Here is a 15,831-nt window from a genome sequence, read left to right on the forward strand (position 1 = left end):
AAATTGCTGATGCCTAGCTGAGTTAGTGTCAGGCTTAAACATGTGGTGCAGCTAGTCTGGAGGAGTAATGGTGAGCAGCAAGTGAAGTGCTGGATGTGTGAAGGATAAGAGGTCTTAAAGTGGTTGTATACCCACATTTTTAACTTTTACCTACAGGAAAGCCTATAATAAGGCTTACCTGTAGGTAAAAAAAATATCTCCTAAACCGTACAGGTTCCCCTCGGTATGCGCCGCTGACTGCAGCGGCGCATGTGCACAAGGGGTTTCTCGCCGTCAAAATCCGGCAGCGGCCGAGCGGCCGGACTGAAATCTCCCGCGCGCATGCGCGGGAGTGACGATATCGCGGCTCCGGCCACTCACAGCGCCGGAGCCGCGATACCCGGAAGAAACGCCGAGGGAGCATGTCAGCTCCCTCGGCGTGGATCGGGCCAGATGTCGGGGCCTCGTTCTAAGGTATTTCATAATGAGCTAGTATGCGGTGCATACTAGCTCATTATGCCTTTTGCTTTGCAGGTTTAAAAAAAAAAAATGTGTGGGTTTACTACCGCTTTAAGCAAGAGTTGTGCTGGAGAGAATACTGGAGTGTATATACAGGAGTGTATATAGACATCCCAAGCAAGTTGCACTCAACTTTCTGGGCATCTCATAATTTCCTATCCCCATCCAAGTTCAACCCCCTCAATAAAAACAAAAAAGAACAAAGCTCATGGACTGGTCTGTGTCTCTGAGAGATGGATGCCGGGCTGTGCAGTGTGACAGGTGAACCACAACATTCAGCAACCCCTATGGGGGCATGACTACATCGACAAGGCATTTTCCTCCACACAACTGGATATCACTGGATATTTTCTCTTTTTCGGACCATTCTCTGTAAGTCCTAGAGCTGGTTGTGGGTGAAAATCTCAGTAGATCAGCAGTTTTTAAAATACTCAGACCAGCCCGTCTGGCACCAACAACCATGCCACGTTCAAAGTCACTAAAATCCCCTTTCTTCCCTATTCTGATGCTCCGTTTGGACTTCAGCAAGTCGTCTTTCCCACATCTAGATGCTTAAATGCATTGAGTTGCTGCCATGTGATTGGCTGATTAGCCATTTGTGTTACCAAGCAATTGAACAGGTGCACCTAATAAAGTGACCGGTGAGTGTATGTGGGGCTGCAATAGGTGATCACGTTATAAAAATGCTTGTTCCCTGGCTGTGATGGTGATTCAGTGGCTTCAGTGCTTTCTAAGTCACTAAAAGTATGCAGATAATACTGAACACTTCACTTTAAATAATTAGGATGAAAAAAAAAAAAAAAATGTCATACAATCCCATATACACAAATCTATACCCACAGTTGATCCAGAGGAAGGCGAAAAACCCCAGCAGAGCATGATCCAATTTGCTACAGCCGGCAAACATTCCTTCCTAATCCCCCCCGAGAGGCAATCGGATTTTCCCTGGATCAACTTTACCTATAAATGTCAGTACCCAGTTATATTATGTACATTTAGGAAATAATCCAGGCCTTTTTTTAAAGCAATCTACTGAGCTGACCAGAAGGAGGGAGTCTATTCCACATTTTCACAGCTCTTACTGTGAAGAAACCTTTCTAGTACTTTAACAATACAAGGGATGCTGTACTGCTTTGTATAACAATAACGGGGGCACAGTAGCATGCAGGGGATGTGTGTACTGCATTGTATAGTGCACCCTACAGTGGAGACAGTGGGATGCAGGGGATGCCTTACTACATTGTACATTTTACTGTGCACTAAAGGAGACAGTGAGATGTAGGGGCTGCCTGTACTACACTGGATCGTTCAATAATGTAGACAGTGGGATGCAGGGGGTGCCTGTACTGCATGGCACACTGTATTGTGCAATAAAGGAGACAGTGGGATTCAGGTGTACTACACTGTTCAATGTATAATTTAATAAAAGAAACAGTTGGGTGCAGGGGATTCCTGTACTGTATATCAAACCATACAATAAAGAAGAAAGTGGGATGCAGGGGATTCCTGTACTGTATTATATACTGTACCATACAATGAAGGACACAGTAGGATGCAGGGGATGCCTGTACTACATAGTATTCTGTATAGTAGAATAATGGAGACAGTAGGATGCAGGGGATGCCTGTACTGCATTGTACCTTACAATAAATGAGACAGTGGGATGCCTGTACTGTATTATATACTATACCTTATAATAAATGAGACAGTGGGATGCAGGGGGTGCCTGTACTGTCGTATATACTGTCCCATACAATAAATGAGACAGTGGGATGCAGGGGGTGCCTGTACTGTAGTATATACTGTCCCATACAATAAATGAGACAGTGGGATGCAGGGGATTCCTTTACTGTAGTATATACTGTCCCATACAATAAATGAGACAGTGGGATGCAGGGGGTGTCTGTACTGTCGTATATACTGTCCCATACAATAAATGAGACAGTGGGATGCAGGGGGTGCCTGTACTGTCGTATATACTGTTCCTTACAATAAATGAGACAGTGGGATGCAGGGGGTGCCTGTACTGTAGTAGATACTGTTCCATACAATAAATGAGACAGTGGGATGCAGGGGGTGCCTGTACTGTAGTATATACTGTCCCATACAATAAATGAGACAGTGGGATGCAGGGGATGCCTGTACTGTAGTATATACTGTCCCATACAATAAATGAGACAGTGGGATGCAGGGGGTGCCTGTACTGTCGTATATACTGTTCCATACAATAAATGAGACAGTGGGATGCAGGCCAACTGTCTTATCACTGTCATGGACCTGAAACAATCACGCAGGCTGGTAAGGTGAGAGTGATTTGGGAAGTGTTAAGTAGCATACTTGTTGCTAGTCAGGGACTCAAAGTACGGAAGAAGAGTGTCACCGAGACAGCCAGGCAACTTGCATTTTCAACAAAAGGTCAGAAATGTCAGATTTTTTTTACACAACAAATTAGCCATCATGGCCGCCTCCACCTGTATTAAAGCAGATGATGAGAAAAAAACATTTTTTTTTTTTTTTTTAACATAGGACATATTTCCCCAGAGATATACAGATCAATCATCCCAGGTATCAGATCACAGCTCAGTCTATTCAAGAGATCAGCTGATGCAAAACGCGTCGTGTCAGCGTTCTATCCCGAGTCTCCATTAGCATATCATTCCCAATACAGCCTGGGGGTGGAAAATGAGCCGTCTGGAGTACCAAGTACCATACCGAGTACCATACCAATACCATACCAAGTATAATTCTGGCAAGGTTCCTACTGAGATGTGGAATGGGGATCGAAGGCCATCATTGGTTTACAGCACCCAACATCTACACACCACCACTGGACTACCTTACACAGCACTGTCTGTGAAGACATATCATGGGGGTCTTTCTGTTGCAGAGAGAAGAACAAAAAAACTCCTTCCACATTATGCAGTTCAGAAGGTCTGATCACATCAATGATGCGAAGGGAACTTTGCCCTGTTCTGCTCCTGCATGTTCATTAGTGTGATGTAGTACATATGATGACCACAGACACAAAGCACATCATTAGTAATGAGCCAATTCAGTCTAGCAGAGGAGAGAGATTCACTATACACTTAGTAGGAAATTAATTTGTTCCCTTGCAGAGCTCCACACTCTGAAGGAATGGAGACCAACTGGGGACCCTTACTTCTCATTGCTGTAGACCCACGGAAGACCCCTACGTCTCATTGCTGGAGACCCACTGGGGACCCGTACTTCTCATTGCTGGAGACCCACAGAAGACCCCTACTTCTCATTGCTGGAGACCCACTGGGGACCCGTACTTCTCATTGCTGGAGACCCACAGAAGACCCCTACTTCTCATTGCTGGAGACCCACTGGGGACCCGTACTTCTCATTGCTGGAGACCCACAGAAGACCCCTACTTCTCATTGCTGGAGACCCACTGGGGACCCGTACTTCTCATTGCTGGAGACCCACAGAAGACCCCTACTTCTCATTGCTGGAGACCCACTGGGGACCCGTACTTCTCATTGCTGGAGACCCACAGAAGACCCCTACTTCTCATTGCTGGAGACCCACTGGGGACCCGTACTTCTCATTGCTGGAGACCCACAGAAGACCCCTACTTCTCATTGCTGGAGACCCACTGGGGACCCGTACTTCTCATTGCTGGAGACCCACAGAAGACCCCTACTTCTCATTGCTGGAGACCCACTGGGGACCCGTACTTCTCATTGCTGGAGACCCACAGAAGACCCCTACTTCTCATTGCTGGAGACCCACTGGGGACCCGTACTTCTCATTGCTGGAGACCCACAGAAGACCCCTACTTCTCATTGCTGGAGACCCACTGGGGACCCTTACTTCTCATTGCTGGAGACCCATGGAAGACCCCTACTTCTCATTGCTGGAGACCCACTGGGGACCCTTACTTCTCATTGCTGGAGACCCACTGGGGACCCATACTTCTCATTGCTGGAGACCCACTGGGGACCCTTACTTCTCATTGCTGGAGACCCACTGGGGACCCTTACTTCTCATTCCTGGAGACCCTCTGGGGACCCTTACTTCTCAATGCTGGAGACCCACTGGGGACCCTTACTTCTCATTGCTGGAGACCCACTGGGGACCTCTACTTCTCATTGCTGGAGACCCACTGAGGACCTCTACTTCTCATTGCTGGAGACCAGGACCGTCTTTAATATTGATTGGACCCAGGGCAAACATTTTGTTGGGGCCCCCCCATGCAATTTCGCTCTCCACCTTCTCTGAGACATACAATAAATAGCAGCTAGACTTAAAATAATTTTACTGTATCAGATCAGGCAGCGATTGCGATTGGTTGCCAGAGGTTACAGCATATCATTACCGCTTACTGACTGGTTTCTAGAGGTTACAGCACACAGTAAGGCTCACTGATTAGTTGCTAGAGGTTACAGCACATGATTTCTGTTGATTGGCTGCTAGAAATTACTGTACAGTAATACTGCTCACTGGTTGCTATAGGTTACAGGACATCTTCTCCTCACTGCAGGGGGGCATGATATACATATGAATGCCACCTTTATTTACATATCAATGCCGCTGGCATCAGCTATTTACATATGCATGGCGCTCCATTTACATATGAATGACGATTATTTACATGTAAACACAGGGTCTGTAGGTGAGTCATCTGTACACAACAATAGGGCAGAGCTGGGCAGCATTAGTAGCAGCACTTCACACAGATATCAGGACACAGGAAGGGACTAAAACTTTAAGGGAGGAGGGAATTTAAACTGAGATAGTTGACAAGTATGAGGCAGCTGCTTTGGGCCCCACAACAATGACAGGGCCCAGGGCAGCTGCTCCTTTTGCCCTGCCTTAAAGACAGCCCTGCTGGAGACCCACTGGGGACCCTTACTTCTCATTGCTGGAGACTAGGGATGAGCCGAACACCCCCCGGTTCGGTTCGCACCAGAACTTGCGAACGACCCCCGCGTTCGGTACGAACGTTAGAACCCCATTGAAGTCTATGGGACTCGAACGTTCGAATTGGAAAGTGCTCATTTTAACGGCTAATATGCAAGATAGTGTCCTAAAAAGGGTTTGGCGACCTGCCTCCTGCCTCAGGGGACATGGGTCACTGCAAAAAAAAGTTTTAAAAACTACCGTTTTGGCGGGAGCACTGATTTTAATGACGATTAAAGTGAAAAAAAAAAGTGAAATATTCCTTTAAATATGGTGCCTGGGGGGTGTCTATAGTATGCCTGTGAAGTGCCACGTGTTTCCCGTGTTTAGAACAGTCCCTGCACAAAATTACATTAAACGGAAATAACACCATTTAAAACTGCTTGCGGTTTTAATGTTATATCTGGTTCCTGCAATATGGTTGAAAATCATTGAGAAACATGGCATGGGTAGCCCTCCCTGCCCATTACCAGCCTATTTGGGTCTTGTACGCATATTAAGGGGAACCCTGTACCCATATTAAAAAAAGGAAATGCGTGTGGCCCCCAGGCCCTATATACTCAGAACAGCAGTATACAGGCGGTGCAAACAAGACAGGGACTGTGTAGGTTTGTTGTGTTAAGTTGAATCTGTTTGTCATTTTCAACCGGTACATTTTTAAAGTGTAGCTCCAGTCAAAAAAACTATCTTTAAGCTTTTTGGAAAACATAGGGAAGGGTTATCACCCCTGTATAATTTGTTTTGTCGTCCATCTTTTTTCATCTCACTTGCTACTGTCTCCTTGCGTTTGCAAGTAGGAGATGTTTGTAAGTTGGATGTTTGAAAGTAGGGGCCTGCCCTATATTATAGCGGTATGTACTGGGTACAGAGCACGCAGACAGCACGCACTATCTCCTAACACTACTGACTGCAAGCTCTATTATTAACCACTTGTTAGCCCAATGTTTGCATAAAGTGAAAGATGAAGTTATGCTGAGTAAATAGATATCAAACATGTCACTCTTCAAAATTGCACATGCCCGTGGAATGGCGCCAAACGTCGCTACTTAAAAAATCCCCATAGGCGACGCTTTAAATATTTTTTTACTGGTTACATGTTTTGAGTTGCAGAGGAGGTCTAGGACTAGAATTATTGCTCTCGCTCTAACATTCTCGGCGATACCTCACATGTGTGGCACATGCGAGCACATGGGGACATGGGCGCTTTAATTTTTATTTTATTTTTTTATTGTTCATTTTACTTTATTTATTTTAGTTTGACATTTTTTTTCCCAAAAATATATTTTTGATCACTTTTATTCCTATTACAAGAAATGTAAACATCCCTTGTAATAGGAATATGGGGTGACAGGTCCTCTTTACAGTGAAATCTGGGGGGTCAATATGACCCCACATCTCACCTCTAGGCTGGGAAGCCTGAAATAAAAAATAAAAAAAAAGATTCTGGCTTTGATCGTACTGGCGAGTTGGTAGAAGCACCGGAGGGCGGTGAGGGGTGGGGGGCGTCTATGGCTGGGTATTTCAGGGTATCACCGAGTATGGCTGGGTATCTCTGAGTATGGCTGGGTATGGCAATTTATGGCAGGGTATTACAGAGTATTGGCGGGGTATTGGCGGGGTACTACAGAGTAATAGCAGGGTACTGCAGAGTATTGGGGGTACTGCAGAGTAATGGCGGGTACTGCAGAGTATTGGGGGGTACTGCAGAGTAATGGGGGTTACTGCAGAGTAATGGGGGGTACTGCAGAGTAATGGCAGGGTACTGCACTGCAGAGTAATGGCGGGGTACTGCACTGCAGAGTAATGGCGGGGTACTGCACTGCAGAGTAATGGCGGGGTACTGCAGAGTAATGGCGGGGTACTGCAGAGTAATGGCGGGGTACTGCAGAGTAATGGCAGGGTACTGCACTGCAGAGTAATGGCAGGGTACTGCACTGCAGAGTAATGGCGGGGTACTGCACTGCAGAGTAATGGCGGGGTACTGCAGAGTAATGGCGGGGTACTGCAGAGTAATGGCGGGGTACTGCAGAGTATGCACTGGTATTGCAGAGTATTGGCAGGGAATTGAGGGGTTAAATTCGGTGAGCAGCGATGTGGGCACTGCAGATGCAGCCCACATCGCTGCTGACACCGATCTCTTTCCCCTCCGCTGTACCGATCGGTACAGAAAGGGGAGGGAGGAACAGGCGTCATAACATGACGCCGGTTTGTTTCCAAGTGATCACTCCGTCATTTGACGGAGCAATCACGTGGTAAACGGCCGCTATGAGCGGCCGTTTACCGTGATGCGCCGGGTCCTATGGACCCGGCGGTCACGGATGCTCTTGAGTGCGCACACCTCGGGGCATGCGAGAGCAGAATTCTAGGAGGCCGTTAATTAACGGCCTCTCTGAGTTAAACAACCGCCCTGAAGCCGTTAATCGGCAATGGGCAGTTGTTAAGTGGTTAAAGCTAGATCACTAGCTATATAGGTGAGGTGAATATAGTGGTGTATACTGCAGTCAGGGCACAGACAACAACCACTACACAGCAGCAAGATAGGAAATCAGCCAAAAACGATTGGTGTGTACTGTGTTGAAGGTACACAGAACACCCACTGCTTCAGATGCAAAGTAACACACTACAGGAGGCCGCCTTAAAGGCGGCCTTATATAGTGTGGGGCGTGCACTACACAGCCTGAGCTATGATTGGCCACAGGCAGGATGCCTGTGGCCAATCATGGCTCTCCTCGCTGCCGGCGCTGCGATTGGCCAAGCATGCGGGGTCACAGTGCATGCTTGGCCAATCATCGGGCAGCAATGCACTGCGCCAACGCAGTGCATTGTGGTCCGCGCGCGCGTCACTCGAATTTTGACGCGAACGGCCAAAACGTTCGGAATTCGCCGAACGGCCGAACAGCCAATGTTCGAGTCGAACGTACGTTCGACTCGAACACGAAGCTCATCCCTACTGGAGACCCATCACTGGGTCCCCAGCAACAGCTGTAAAAAGTTTTTTTTGAATGTATTGATAACAATCCTGAAAACAGAAGTAAATTTAAGCTGTGAAGTGTTTCCCTCCTGCTTCCACTTTCCAAGCTTTAGTAACACACCGAAACACAGCGGCCCACCATAAACAACGTCCAGGGTGAGGCCGTACAATGCGCTGGCAGTCAGCTTTCTGTACCCTTTCCAGCAATGAGACCCAGTGGGTCTCATTTCTGGAGACCCACTGGGGAGACTCTTCTCATTGCTGGAGACCACTGGGGACCCTTACCTCTCCCAGCTGGAGACCTAGTGGGGACCATTACCTTTCAGTGATGAAGACACATTGGGGACCTTTACCTCTCAATGCTGGAGACCCACTGGGGTCCCTTACCTCTCAATGCTGGAGACCCACTGTGGACCATTACCTCTCAGTGATGAAGATACACTGGGGACACTTACCTACCAATGCTGGAGACCCACTGGGGACCATTACCTCTCAGTGATGAAGATACACTGGGGACACTTACCTACCAATGCTGGAGACACACTGGAGACCATTACCTCTCAGTGATCAAGACACACTGGGGACCTTTACCTCTCAGTGCTGGAGACCCACTGGGGTCCCTTACCTACCAATGCTGGAGACCAACTGGGGACCATTACCTCTCAGTGATGAAGATACACTGGGGACCATTACCTCCCACTGCTGGAGACCCACTGGGAACCATTACCTCTCGGTGTTGGAGGCCCATGGGGGATTCCTACCCCCCCCCCCCCAGTTCTTGGAAATACAAGAGGATTTGTAAGTCTGTTCAGCTAGTCTTGCAGTCATAGCACTTCAACCTACACTGCTTCAACATCAACAGTACATTAATGACATCATCACTCTGCTCTCTCCTCCTGCCAGTATGTTCCCTGTCAACACATGCACATGAAGCACCGGTGGAGCCCTTACTTCTCCCTGTGTGCTATGGTATCTAGGCTTATATCAAGGCAGATTCAGATACTTAACTAGCTGCATGTTTTAATAAATACATAATGGCATCAATTGGTGTTCATCTTTATGCTGAACACATTCCCATCTGCAAAAAGGCTGGAAATCCTTTTACATTGTAATGTGGTATTCTGGTCAGGCATGACCCTGGCTGAGATTGCCGTCAGATGGACTTATGACCTCAGCTAGCTTTGGGACAACAGTCTTTGTGTGTCTATAGAACTGTCCAGAATAAGGAAGGAGTTCTTTAGAAGGCAAGCCTGCCGGCAGAGAATGAAGGCCGGATTGTTCTCTCCGCACTAATTGGCCCTTCTTCAATACTGGAGGCTGCAGCCGCTTAAAAGAGCAGAAAGCCGAGCGCCAGCGCATTGTACAGCCTCACGCTGGGCGTTGTTTATGGTGGGCCGCTGTGTGTTACTAAAGCTTGGAAAGTGGAAGGCAGGAGGGAAACACTTCACAGCTTCAATTTACTTCTGTTTTCAGGATTGTTATCAATACATAGCTCCCAACTGTCCCGGATTTCAAGGGACTGTCCCCGATTTGGAGCAACGTCCCTCTGTCCCTCATTCCTCCTCATTTGTCCCTCATTTTGGTCTGATCTATAGATGTATATAAAATGCACTTTTTATCAAAAAGTGTTTCCCAGAGCTAAACCTTTCACCTGATTTCTATATTGCTGCATTTTTACATTTTAAAAGCCAATATAAAGGGATAGAAGTGGTAAAAAAAAAAGCACTTGTGAGTTTAATTAACCTTTTTGGTCATTAATTCTCCTTTAAGGGGGTGTGGCAGGGGGCGTGTCCTATGCCTACATACATTTGTTAGTAGGTGTCCCTCATTCCCATCTCAAAATGTTGGAAGGTATGTCAATACATTCACAGAAAACTAGGGCTGTTACTGATTAAAATTTTCGTGTTCGATTAATCGATTTTTTTTTTAATCGACTAATTTCGATTAATTATAACGCACATACAGATCCAACTACTTTTAGCTGATCTTGCATTGCAACTCTGCATTAGTCAGTGGTAAATGTGGTATACACTATATACAAATCACCCGACACTAGTTAGTTTCCACAATCCATGACTTAACTTCACAGTTCACACAAATACGTTTTTAATTCAAACCGTAGCACTGACGTAAGTCATTTTTTTCCACAGTAGTGAGACAATCCCTCCACCTCCGGTCTAACTAATCACTCTCACCTTATGGCATGGACCCCTGTGCAAACAGGTGGTCATGCAAGCGGGTATCAAAAGGGTTAACACGGACCATAAACTTCTCTCACGTCTCCTTAGATCTCAGCAAGGACGCCAGGTCATGGGTAGAAAGAAAAGATCTAAGTGCTCACCGCTTAAGTATAAGATTTCATTTTTGTGTTCAAACACAAACTACTCACATAAAGATGATAAAAACGCACCATGTAAAGCCGACAATCGTGTTAGTTCCGTAGGGCAGCAGCGAGTGACGTCATGCGTAGCTCCTCCCCCGTGCACGTTACATACAATCAGAACTTCAACGTCACCAGACTCCTCCCCCTTCCCTTCGTTAGCAGACAGAGGCACTTGAGGAAGGGGGGGAGGAGTCCGGTGACGTCGATGTCCGTGACGTCACCAGATCTCCGACGGAACTCCCTGAAGACTCGGAAGCCGGCAGAGAGGTGAGTACCGATCAAAAGAATCTTGATCGATCAAAAAAATTAATTTCCACAGCCCTACAGAAAACCCTTTCCAGCCGTCTCTGTCCATAAAGGAATTTGCAATAAATATTCCCCATCACAGTCATACATTATGTACATAAACATAGATTGCTTGTACTGGATGATCATACATGTGTTATGGAACCTGCAGCCACCCCGCTATTGCATCTATCTCTAGGAAACACTATGCAGTTGGCTTCAAGACTTTTCTTAGCGAGGCCGGAGCTTTAATCTGGCCACACACAGTGCAATCTGATTGATAAATCTAAAGTACAACATCTATTTAATACAAAGGCCCACCTGAAGAATACATTCACCTTATACTATATCTAGTCGGGTAGGCTCTTGCGCTTTTGCAGCTGTTGGTAAATTTCGGGAAATTATATAACTGGATTGTAACATATGGAAAATTGGAGGTGCCTTTAACCACTTCATTATCGGGGACTTTTACCCCCTTCCTGCCCAGGTCAATTTTCAGCGCTGTTGCACTTTGAATGACAATTGCACGGTCATGTAATGCTGTAACCATATGAAATTTCTATCATTTTTTTTTTCTCACAAATAGAGCTTTCTTTTAATTGCATTTATTTACCAGTTTTTTTTATTTTTGCTAAATAAAAAAAAAGGCCAAAAATTTAGAAAAAAAAACCTCCTTTTTCTTCGTTTCTGTTATAAAATTTAGCAAAATAAATAATCTTTCTTCAGAAATTTAGGCCGAATTGTCTTCTGCTGCATTTCTTCGGTGACAATAACACAAATCAGTATATATATATATATATAAAATATAAAATTTTGTGTGTAGGGAAGTTATAGATTCCACAAACTATGGGATATATATCGGAAAATTGATCAATCCTGATGTGCTGTCAGACTCATTTCTTGAGGCATGAAAATGCCAGGACAGTACAAATATCCCCCAAATGACTTCTTTTTGGAAAGTAGACAGTCTGAAGTAATTAGTAAGGGGCATGGCGTGTTTTTTTTTTTAAAGTAATTTTGAGACTTTTTTGGAAAAATAAAGAAAAAAAAATATTAAAAAAAAAAATATATATATATTATGATTTTTTTTACATACTGTCACCAGTGCAGTACAGCGTCATCATATAACTGGTGCAGTGGACACTGACTAGTGACAGTATGTATAAAAAAAAAAAAAAGAAAAAAAAAAAAAAAAAATGTTTTTCATAATTTTTTATTTATTTTTAATTTTTTAACATACTGTGACCAGAGCAATACAGTGTTACCATAGTAACACTGTACCACTCTAGGGGGTTGATCAGGATTTTTTTTACATACTATGTTTGCTTATAGCAGTGAATTTTGCTGCTATAAGCGCATATTTTTACTGACAGTGGGTAGACACTGTCTATTGTTGTGATTAGCTGTGATTAGTCACAGCTAATCACATGGTACAAATGGGTTGTTATTAGCAACGTTTGTACCAAGTGATCACTGTGACCAATCACAGCTAGCAACACAATTGTATACAATGAATGGCATGAAAGGAAGTCACAGCGATCACATGACGCTGGCAGTGGGCCAGTATAGTGATCAGTCAGCCACTGTGTCCGGTGGACACAGCAGTTGACAGATCGCGCTGGGGCGTGGCCCGTTCTCAGGAAGACGTCATATGACCATGTCCCAGAACAACAGGGTTCCTGCCCGTCTGTCATTTTACAATGACGTGGGCAGTTAAGTTGGGTACACACTATAAGAAAATCGGGTGAACGATCTTCCCATTTTTTTCTATAATACACAGCAGGTCGAAACCGAGTATGGAATTAATGTATGAAAATTCTCTAAAATTAGTTGTTTTTGGTTTCTGATCATGCGCAGTCTTTCATATCTAAATTGGTCTTGTACAAAAACTGTACAAAAACCATGCACATTAAAAACGAAAATCGTTAGTTCTATTCAATACGAGAAATAGTTTGGCGTTTGTCCCTTTGGAAATTTTAATTTGGAAAGCCTGAATCGGATGTCGAAAGTTGTGGGTACTATACGAAAATCAAACGATCGTGCCTCGTATGGAATTTTTGTTTCCGATTTTCTTATAGTGTGTACCCCACTTTAGACATGAGATCATAGTGGTCTAATCTGTTTTTGGGTAGATGTTGTGACAATCTCATGTCTGTGGATTCCCACCAATGCCTGGCCCCTGGGGCACAATAAGATTATGAAACATATCCCAGTTGCTACTGATTGCATTTTAATTGATCTTATAAAGGAATGCCGTAGAATGTGTGGGAATATCTCCAAGGTTAGTGAACTTTTGCTTGGTGGGGAGATCTTTTTTGCAGGAAACCCCAAGAGATATAAAAAGGTACTCGCCCTCCCAAAGATCATTGTCTATACAAAATGAAAATATGAACAGATAAAATTAAATTCTTTGTTTTTTCTTCAGGAACCTACCAGGGTCAGTTTGGAAATGGAATCCGTGAAGGCTATGGTGTACGTCAGAGCGTCCCATACGGAATGGCGGCAGCTGTCAAAAACCCCTTACGCACCTCCTTGACCTCCCTTCGCAGTGAACACAGCAACGGCACATTGGCTCAACACGATGCCATGACCCCTTCACCAGATAACATTGTGTGCTCCACCATCACCAGAGGAGGCTTCGCCCTCTCCCTCTATGCAGACCCTGAAGTTCTCAAGGCACAGAAGAAAGGGATCTTCAGAAGAGGGTCTCTTCTGGGTAAACTGAGGAGATCTGATTCTAAGTCCTCACTTTCGTCCCAGAGAAGTAAGCTGAGCTTTCTGAAAAGTGTGAGTGGGATGAGCTCCGGCGCTAGCGATGCCACCTCAACTGTGAGCTTTGGTGATGCAATAGAAGGAGAAGAATTTCCACCAGTGGAAGCAGATATTGATGCCACCACTACCGAGCTCTACATGGGTGAATGGAAGAAAGACAAGAGGTCTGGGTTTGGGATCAGCGAGCGCTCCAGTGGGCTGAAGTACGAAGGAGAATGGCTGGACAACCTGAGACATGGCTATGGGTGTACCACCTTTCCAGATGGATCAAAGGAAGAAGGAAAATACAGGAACAACGTTTTAATTAAAGGGATGAAAAAGAGGGTGATCCCCTTGAAGAGCGCCAAGATCAGGCAGAAAGTGGACAGAAGTATTGAAGGGGCCCAGAGAGCGGCAGCCATAGCAAAACAGAAATCGGAGATTGCTGCATCCAGGTAAGATCGAACGTTAGTCCTGCAAAGAAAATGATTTTACATATTCTAAGATGAATAACATAAACGTAAATACCTTATACATAGATATATCTAAAGTCTTTCTGGTCAAGATAGCATATGTGCGTATATAATAATGGTACATAATGGTGGGAAGGCAGCTTAAGCTTGGTGTGTCAAAGCCATTGGGCCCTGCCTTTCTCTGCTTCCTGAGATCAGCAGTGTCCAAATCTTATAGGCACCCAATTTTTTATGGCAGCTGTGTTGTTGTCTCTCGCTGAACACTGATAAATGAATGTGCAGGACAGGAGTAACATTCGAATTATCTTATGTGGCTGGGTGGAGGAAGTCAGGTGAGAAAATCTGAACAGCAGCAGTCAGAGTCATGATCTCAGTCATGATTTCAAAGCTGCAGATGACAACAGTCTGGTCCATCATTTCATTACAGCTATGTTTAGTTAACATACGTTATAATTTATCAGTTTCTCCACTTACCGTATGTAATATTTATTTGTAGTATTGGCCAACCAATGGTCTCTTATGCCGCGTACACATGTAGCAGACTATCCGGCGGACTTAGTCTGGTGGACTTTCCGAACGAGCTACTTGCCCACACACGGCACTTTTTCAGCGGACTAATACGGCGTACTAAGTCCGCGGGACTATCCGCCGTACTTTTGAAATGAACGGACTCGCCCACACACGCGGAGGAAAGTCCGCTCATTTTAAGCAGGTCTCCAGGTATCCGGGGCCAGCTGGCCCGCCACCTGGTATGAACTTAAATGGGAGCCGCACGGCCCCCCCTTCCCCAAGGCTCGCTCGTGCCCACCCCCTTTCCTGGCCGGCCGGGTAGCGTGCTCGGATGAGGGTCTGATATGGACCTGGGGGGACCCCAGCGCTGATTTTTTGGCGTAGGGGTTCCCCTTCAAGTCCATACCAGGTGACAGGGCCAGCGACGCCTCCTTCGCTGGCCCCGGCTACCTGGAGACACGCTCAAAATAAGCGGACTTTTCTTCGGGCGGGAAAAGTCCGTTCATTTCAAAAGTACGGCGGACTGGCACACACACAGCCGGATTGTCCGCTGAAATGCGAGCCCGGCGGACAGAGTGGAGTGCAAAAATACTTTCTTTTCCATCGGATTATTTGATCGTGTGTACGAGGCATTTCAAACACTTCCATTAAGCTGATCAAAATTCAGTCGACCCCTGCTGGACTGGCAGAATTTCAATCAGTGTTTGGCCTCCCCTGCTCGACAGACGTCAATTATTTAAATTGACTTTTATTGAAGGGACATGTTGGAAACATTTCCATCAATCAGTGGCTGCAGCCAATCAGTTGTAGTCATTGGTCAGTATATTCTGATAGTGGCGGGTGACGCTGTCAGATTACCTGTCCTGGTGGGCGAGAATTCCGCCATCCACCTCAGTTGTAACCTCTGAAAAAATATTATTGTTTCTATGGGGTCCTACACCAAACTATTCAGGTAGTGGAGCACAAAGCGGTCTAGTGCCGTTTGTTGGCCAATTGTAAAACACATATCCGAGTGTCAAAGTTACTTAATC

General features: G+C 45.5%; 1 protein-coding gene and 1 long non-coding RNA gene across 3 annotated transcripts in view; one reads left to right on the forward strand and one right to left on the reverse strand.

Annotated features, from left to right (window-relative positions):
- Nucleotides 1-15,831, reverse strand: part of LOC143935969 (uncharacterized) — a 105,372-nt gene that overhangs the window by 22,188 nt on the left and 67,353 nt on the right. The window lies entirely within an intron of this gene.
- Nucleotides 1-15,831, forward strand: part of JPH2 (junctophilin 2) — a 113,505-nt gene that overhangs the window by 13,887 nt on the left and 83,787 nt on the right. For both annotated transcript variants that reach the window (XR_013263590.1, XM_077460210.1), the window contains exon 2: nt 13,492-14,272. Coding sequence is in view for 1 of the 2 variants with exons in the window: in XM_077460210.1 (XP_077316336.1) it covers nt 13,492-14,272 (781 nt within the window). In the remaining variant the exon portion in view is untranslated. The remainder of the gene's footprint in view (nt 1-13,491; nt 14,273-15,831) is intronic.

The sequence above is a fragment of the Lithobates pipiens genome, unplaced genomic scaffold (genome assembly GCF_037356315.1).
Source record: "Lithobates pipiens isolate NorthernLeopardFrog02 unplaced genomic scaffold, aLitPip1_a1.2 Scaffold_28, whole genome shotgun sequence".
Lineage (NCBI taxonomy): Eukaryota > Metazoa > Chordata > Amphibia > Anura > Ranidae > Lithobates > Lithobates pipiens.